The 8195-nt window shown below is 33.1% G+C and overlaps 1 protein-coding gene across 1 annotated transcript; it reads left to right on the top strand.

Moving 5' to 3' along the window:
- Window positions 1-294: 294 nt before the first annotated feature.
- LOC110023788 (IQ domain-containing protein IQM6-like) lies at window positions 295-2828 on the top strand. The gene is made up of 9 exons (XM_020723371.1): window positions 295-687; window positions 784-898; window positions 988-1053; window positions 1143-1231; window positions 1331-1418; window positions 1503-1649; window positions 1920-2012; window positions 2107-2208; window positions 2285-2828. The coding sequence occupies exons 1-9, from the start codon at window positions 371-373 to the stop codon at window positions 2357-2359; spliced, it is 1092 nt and encodes a 363-aa protein (XP_020579030.1). The 5' UTR covers window positions 295-370; the 3' UTR covers window positions 2360-2828.
- Window positions 2829-8195: the final 5367 nt, after the last annotated feature.

Raw genomic sequence — 8195 nt, 5'->3', positions numbered from 1 at the left:
TCCACTTCTCCTATTTAAAGCAAAGGTCAGGATAAAGAAAAAAATAACATAGCTTCTATTTCACTCCCTGTTCTTGATTTCAGCAATTTCTTCTTCCTATTCTTCTTCTTCTTCTATAAGGAAATCAAAGTTTTTTTTTTTCGTCGACCAGCTCTTTGCTCTGTTTTTACTCCCTGTTCTTGATTTCAGCAATTTCTTCTTCCTCTTCTTCTTCTTGTTCTATAAGGAAATCAAAGGTTTTTTTTTTCGTCGACCAGCTCTTTGCCCTGTTTTCAATGGAAGAGAAAAAATTAAATCTTTTCTAACAGCGAGATATTGAAAGATCAACAAAATCCGATCTTCCAGGATTTTTTTTCTTGAATCGATCCAAATGGGATTAGCGTTCTTATGCCCTGAAAGCAAAGGCCAGGAATTCAACGACGGCTATGAAGCTCTCTTCGATGAAAGATCCAACCTTTGCTCTCTAAATTTTAATGGCTGCGACTCGGAGGTCTCTCTAATTGAAACCAGCAGCAGCAAAGCGAACCCATTGAAGCGCTCAAGGTTCAGCCAAGAAGATATGGACTTACCTCGGTTCGAACTCGGCAGCCTAAATCATGAAACTGCTTTGAAATTGCAGAAGGTATACAGAAGCTTCAGAACAAGAAGAGAACTTGCAGATTGTGCTGTTTTGTTGGAACAAAGATGGTTTGTCTATGTTGCTAGAATTATATAATTGTTTTATAACATAATTCTCTTCAACTACCATCTTATTTCAAATTTGCGTTTTCGTTCCAAATCCAGGTGGAAATTGCGGGATTTTGCATTGCTTAAGAGAAGCTCAGTATCATTTTTTGACATTGCGAAACCTGAATCCATTGTCTCTAAATGGTCAAGAGCAAGAACCAGGGCAGCTAAGGTATCTAGCTATCTACTCTGTTGTCTTGAGAAACTTAGCTATATATTTAATGTCAAGCATAAAAATTCCATTTTTCTTATTTTTATTAGGTTGGCAAAGGTTTGTCTAAGAATGGAACAGCTAGAAAGCTAGCATTACAGCACTGGCTTGAAGCAGTATGTAATAAGAACACGAAGAACTCTCTTTCTCCTCCTTTGATCTGTCACAATCCATTTATAAATTTTTCCTGCAATTCTGAAATCAGATTGATCCTCGCCATCGATATGGTCATAACCTCCAGTTCTACTACGAGTGCTGGCTTCATTGCGTGAATAATCAGCCTTTCTTCTACTGGTAGGTTGAGAAATTTATTCCTCATTACAATTATTTACAGAAAAACTCCACTGTTACCGGAACTATATCGTTTTAAAGATGATCGTCATAAAAATGCAGGCTTGACGAAGGAGAAGGGATGGAAGTTAAACTGAATGAGTGTCTAAGGTCAACGCTGCAGCAACAGTGCATCAGATATCTTGGCCCTGTAAGTAATCCTATCCAAGAAATGAAGCCTGTATATGCCATGAAGCAGATATAAAACTTAAAAAAGGGATTTTCGCTTCTATAGAAAGAGAGAGAAGCTTATGAAGTCATTGTTGAAGATGGTAAACTCATCTACAAGAAGAGCAGGGAGCGCTTGGACACAACTAGAGGGCCAGTAGATTCAAAATGGATATTTGTTCTTAGCACACTGAAGAAGTTATACGTTGGTCTGGTATGTATATTTAGGATTCTCTTTATCATATGTTATTCTCATCATCCTCCCAATTTTTGGGCTCTGAGTTTATAAATTTTCTTTCTTTATTCGTTCCTTATGTGTATTTATATATTTTTTTTATGATTTTTACTCATATAACTTTGCTATCTATGCAAATAATCTATGATTTTTGGCTATCTTATATAATCATTCATCAAATTTATGCTTCCTTGACTATTCTGATATATAATGTTCTCAACCACTGTAATAAATACATTGATGATGCAGAAGAGGAAAGGCATGTTTCATCACTCTAGTTTTCTTGCTGGAGGAGCTACTTCAGCAGCTGGAAGAATAGTTGCAGAAAAAGGTATTCTGAAGGTAAAAAAGAAATAAACTCTGCACAATTTTTTTCTCTATGGACAAAATTTAAATAATTCTGAAAACTAAACTGATCTGCGGTTTTGTTCCGCAGGCTGCATGGCCTCATAGTGGTCACTACCGCCCAACCGAAGAAAACTTTGAAGAGTTCATGAGCTTCCTTGAGGAAAACAATGTGGATCTTACTGATGTTAAGGTTAGTTTTGAAATATCTATATTTCACAATCTTCGAATATAGAATAATCTCTCAAACTGCTTTCCCATCTATACAGAAAGCCCCAGCTGAAGACAAGAATGAATGGGGAAGTAGAGTTCGAAGTCTACATTTGAAGAAACACAGCCTTTAAATATCCCAAATGTTTCAGATCTTAAAGTTGTTTGCAAACCAGAGCAGGAAATAAACCTAGTTGATGAGTTAGAGAAGCTTGAGATTTTCCGTGAGAGGACAATGGCAGAAGAGGAAGATTGTTGCAGAGCTAGTTCTTCGCTTCACCAAAAACGATTCGGCTTCCAAAAATCGAATTTTTTTGTGGAGCAGGAGGATGTTGTCATAGAACCAATACAAACAGGAGAGATTTTTCAAAGGTCTTACAACGAGGAGGGATTGAAATCATATCAGTTAGGAGAGAAACTATCTTGTAAAAGGAGTATAGATGATAGGGCTTCCATTGCTGTGCAAGGGACTACCCTTGTGAGCTCCAGTTGAGGCTGGAACAAGTTTAGTTTATCTCCCAGAAGAAGATTTATTTGATTTGCAGGCCTTTTTTGTTTTTTTTCTTTTAAACAAGGCCAAAAAGTTAGATACAAAATGTAGCAGCAATGGAAAGGATATGAATCTGTGTTTAAACATATTAGAAGTTGGGATGAAACAGTTGATCTATGTTTTTTTCTTAAAAAAAATTTTTTTTTGGTGATGAATCTGTGTTTAAACATATTAGAAGTTGGGATGATACAGTTGATCTATGTTTTTTTTTTTTTTTAAATTTTTATGGTGACAGAAGAATCTGGCACATGTGCACTCATTTGAGCAAATTTTTGTAAAATTAGAATAAAAATAAAAGTACTTTTTTTTGTGTGTGAAAATGAGGGTCACCTTATATTAGAAAAGAAGTTTAATTGCATAAAAAAAAAGTTCTCAAAGCACTCATTTGAGCAAATTTTTGTAAAATTAGAATAGAAATAGAAGTAGTTTTTTTGTGGGAAAATGAGGGTCACCTTTAACTTATATTAGAAAAGAAGCTTAATTGCATAAAAAAAAAAGTTCTCAATAGATTGGGAAAATACATCATAGGAAAAAATTAAAAAGTAAAAGAACTATCCAAAATTTTGCTTAATCTCTAGCTCAAAATAAGGAGTGCACATCTTTGAAAAATTCATTGGATCACCTAAACTTATAGATAATCCAAAATCATTCTCATTAGAAGACAATCCTCAAGCTTGCAGAACAACTCCAATCAGCCAAATCAATCAACCATATTCAGTTGAAGACCCTAACAAAAATTGATTGCAGTAGAAAACATCAATTCAACCAAGTAAGTTGATATAAGATCCAAAATGATTTTTTTTTTGGATGATCCTCATGCCACCACAGATCATGAAAATGATTTTCCAATGAGCCTAATTATTCGGATGATAAAATTTTTTTTAAAGATTTATGAGTTTACGTGAACCAAGGTTTTTCACCCTACCTTATTGGTGTAGGTTAGGATTTATTTTATTCTGAGGTAGGATGTCCTTACAAGAGCAAGCTCTTATAGTTAATTACATCTCCAGAACTGTAAACTTCAGAGAAAACACTCGATAAAATAAATGATTTCTGTTATTTAGACTCTCAGGGGTTGGACTTGTAAAATGTGTTATTGAATGGATTCAAATCAACAATTTTTGGAAAAGCTGAGCTAAAAAAGAAGTTACATACAATTCAGTGACATTGTATCATAAAAATGCTCAAAGAAGAGTATTTGACCCACAAAGGAGAAGGGTTTACACGGGAGATTTAGATTTAAATTAAGATTGTGAGAAAATAAAAAGGGGTAAGAAGATTTGAACAAGTGTGGTTTGAAGATATTGATTAGGAGTTAAGTTCAGAGTTTTGATTTGGGAAAATAGGTTTGCCAGTTTAATCATGAGTTGTTTGAGTTTGAAGGGATTCTTATACTAAAAAGCAGAGTTGGGTAAGAAGGATTTTTATATGGAATGAAACTCTAGCTTTGACATAAATCTAAACTCTATAAGGGGTCTTAAATAAGAAGAATAACCTAAACATTGGGAATAACGCCCCCAATCAAGATGTTCATAGCTTTTCTTCGTTCCGGGTGCATTGGTATCCTTCAACTATTACCAGCCTCGTCGTCAGAAATATTCACTTAGTGCAATGGCCATGGCAAGTGAAGAGTTTTATGGCGAGAGATTGTTTGAGATGCCTTCATTAGTAATTATGAGTTACTTCATTATAAAGCATCCCCTTTAATTTCAGAGGATAAAGTTGTTTTTTTTTATTAGTCAAACTCCTTAATACTAACTAATGTACCTAATAAACTAATCTATGGTGTGTAGACTAAACTAAATTAAGGTACGTGTGATCCTTGATCTTTGTTTATGTGTTGACTAATCTAGGGTTCACATCGGATCTATCTTGGTTTGGTTCTCGTTTTTTAAAATTTGTGGATTTTAATTTTGTTTGAGTTTTAATATTTATGTCATTATTTTTTTAAGTATTAGGTTTGTCAGTTGATGGAAAGTCAGGGTTCTCCTAAGTTTAATGTTTTGCAATTGATTTTCTAGGTTGGTTTAATCCATTTGGTTTTGTCCTTAAATTTAAATTCTCAATATAAAGTTTTATGTTAATGCTCATGTCACTTGCAAACTTATATGTTTCAATTTCTTTTATCGTTTGAATTAAGTTGTTTGTATGTTTTAATTGTTTTAAGTTGTTTAGTTTAAATGTTAAAATATTTTTAATTTAATTATTTAAAGTTTTTAATTAAAATGTTTAACATGTTAGGTTTAAATGTTTTAATTTTTTTTAGTTTAAGTGCGAAATTTTTAATATTTAAATTATTGGTTTAATTATTTAAGTTATTTGATTTAAATATTTTAGCATGAATGTTTAAAGTATTTGGTTTAATTGTTTAAAATATTTGGTTTAAATATTTTTAATTCTTTTCAAATTGGTTTTAAAGTATTTTAAAGTTATTTTTGGATTATTTTTCAAAGGTTTTAAGTTGATTTTATGTTATTTAGATTACTTAGAGCTTAATTTTTTTTATTTTGTCTTAAGGTATTTAAAATATTTTAAAATTATCTTAAATTCGAATTACTTTGCTTAAAATTAATTTTGCTTAAGTTACTTAAATCATTTAAAAATTAGTTTTAAATCATTGTTTTAAAATATTTGAAATATTTTAAAATTAATTTTAAGTTATTTATATTATTTATAATAAATTTTAGATTACTTAAATTATTTAAAATATTTCGAATTAGTTTTAAGTTATTATAAATTATTTGTAGATCACTTAAAGATTTTGAGTTAGATTGACTTAAGAGCGATGCGTTTTGTAGAAATGTTCATAAGGGGAACCTATATATTAACATCTAATTTTCTTCCTTTTTACATTTATATAAATAAATTTTTTTATATCATTATTTTAACTTTTATATATTATGTAGTTAATTTGAGCCAAAACAAGTAGAACACGGTCAGATATAAGTTTGTTTAATATGTAGGTTCATTTTTAGCTCGTTTCCTTATTAAACAAATCGAATACGAGCTGCATAGCATGTCAAACACAAGCTACTCACGAATGGCGAGTTTTTTGACACTTATATCCAGAAGAACCCCTAAGGTCGTATGATTAAAAAAAAAAGAGATTTTGGTTTGTCGAGCAATCAAACACGTATATATTTGAAATTATAATAACACAATGGACATCCATAAGAACCCCCAAGATTTTATATCTCATCATGAATCTATAAAAAAAAGCAGACCCACGGTTGGCCGAGGTGGCCATACACGAGGGAGCAAATACAACCAATTAACAAATTTGTGGTTGCTCATGACAACATCTTGGTGGGAGCAAATACAATAAGTGCATATCAAAACAAAAAAAAATATATCAAATTAGAACACCTGCGGTTGCCTAAGAGCAATCCAAGTGGGAACAAATTCTACAATTTCATAACAATGAGGAAAAAAACTAATTTATAAATTTGTGGTTGCTAGTAGATCATGATACGGCCAAATTTAAAATGATCATAATTGCTTGAATTTATCTTTTTAAACATTTAATAGACCCTCCACATTTAGGATGTCTTAGCTCACTGAATAAATATTAAATTACCCAAGGAAGGTACTCTTACTTTCTAATCTAATCATCCCAACATTTGTTTTGTAGTATTTGGTGACTGTGGCGGGTCGTGAAGACCACATTTGATTACTATGGAGGCAAGAATTTGTTTGAATATTCTAGACAGCGGTTGTAGCGCCGGCTTATCGTACAGATCGTAGTTGAAAGTCATAATAGTAATTGGTCATGTGACCCGTAAATGGTTGCTTTAGAAGAATTGCTTGGCCGCAGTAACCATAATAGGGAGTTGCAATGCCGTTTGTGAGTTGTGTAGTTCATAGTTAGTCACATAGGCCATAACAAGAAACTATAATGACATTTATAGGCCGCATAGGCTAGAATTGAGAACTGCATGAACTGTGATAATATCAATAAGCCACAGAGTTCAAGTAAGGAGCTTCATGAGCTATGAGCTACGTAGGCCATAGTTGGGAGTTGCATGAACTGTGATAATATTCATAAGCCATAGAGACCAGAGTTGGGAGCTGCATGAGATATGATAATGTCCGTAAGTTATAGAGGTCGGTGTTAGAAGCTACAAGAGTTGTGATAATTTTTGTAGGTCGCAGAGGCTGAAGTTAGGAGCTGCATGAGCTATGACAATATCCATCAGCAACAGAGGCTGCAGCTAGAAGTTGCATGAGATGTGAGCAACGTAGACTTTAGTTGGGAGTTGTATGAGTTGTGATAAAGTCTTTATGCCACAAATGTTAAAGTTGGAGTTGCATGAGCTATTAGCCCTGTAGTTCGTAGTTAGTCATGTAAGTTATAGCGACGAGTTGCGAGGAGAGAGCATTAAAAGTCCAGAGAAAGTCAATATATTATGAGTACGGCTATTGAAAGCAGTTCTTATGTTGTGCATCATTGCACTATATTCGATGTGTGTTAATTCACCATCTTGGGGATGCATCGTTACACCATCATCAGGATTTCTCGTTGCACCGTAGGGGTGCATCATTGCACCATATTCTGGATGTGTTTGTGCATTACCTTTTGGATGCTTCGTGTCACCATCTTTGGAGTGTGTCATTGCACTGCTTCGTAAGATGTTTTGCTATTGCATAGCGTACAGTGGGATTATGCATAACATGTAATGATTCTTCAAGGGCTTAGTTACAATGAGTAGGGGGTGACAGGTGATGGTGAAGAGCGATTGACGAGCGGTGGTCGATGGTGTCGGCTGTTGCATGAGAGTTTGACATTCTTTGGACCTTTGGTATAGAACGTTGAACCTCAATTTCTTCTTCTCTAAGCTCCAGACTTCCTCGGGGGTAGAGCTCTATTTATAAAGTCTAAAAAAGATCTCTCTTTAATTAAGGAAGGAATCTGGATCATTTTATTCGACGACCTAAAGAGATTCATGTGGTTGGATAACATTCCATTCATATTTAAATGTCTTTAAAATATTAGAATTGAGTGATCTTAGGCTCGTTAGATTTATTTTGTCGAGACGTTCGATTTAATAGTAATTTTGTTCGTTTTAAAATATGTTTTGACTTTCGATTGGACACTAAAGCTTCAAAAATTGTCTTCACTACTTAATTTGGCTTGATTTGACTTTGATTGGATCAACTGCAGTGTCGTTATGTTTTGTCTCGTCGGGTCAGTCAATTTAGTCAATTTGACTGTATGTTTGTTGAAATTAAAGTTTTCGATTTTTTTTTTAAATTTTGGTATCCATATTTCTTGCTTGAAAAATATTATGAGATGTCATGCTTCGAGATTCGTTTCATATGATGAAAATTTATTGATTAGAAATCAGTTCTCCTCTTTTTTCAAGCGAGGTCAACTTCGACGTCCCAAAATATCAAAATCTAATTTTTTTAATATATATATA

This window comes from Phalaenopsis equestris, unplaced genomic scaffold (assembly GCF_001263595.1).
Source record: "Phalaenopsis equestris unplaced genomic scaffold, ASM126359v1 Scaffold000230, whole genome shotgun sequence".
NCBI lineage: Eukaryota > Viridiplantae > Streptophyta > Magnoliopsida > Asparagales > Orchidaceae > Phalaenopsis > Phalaenopsis equestris.
This window is presented reverse-complemented; position numbering and strand designations above follow the sequence as displayed.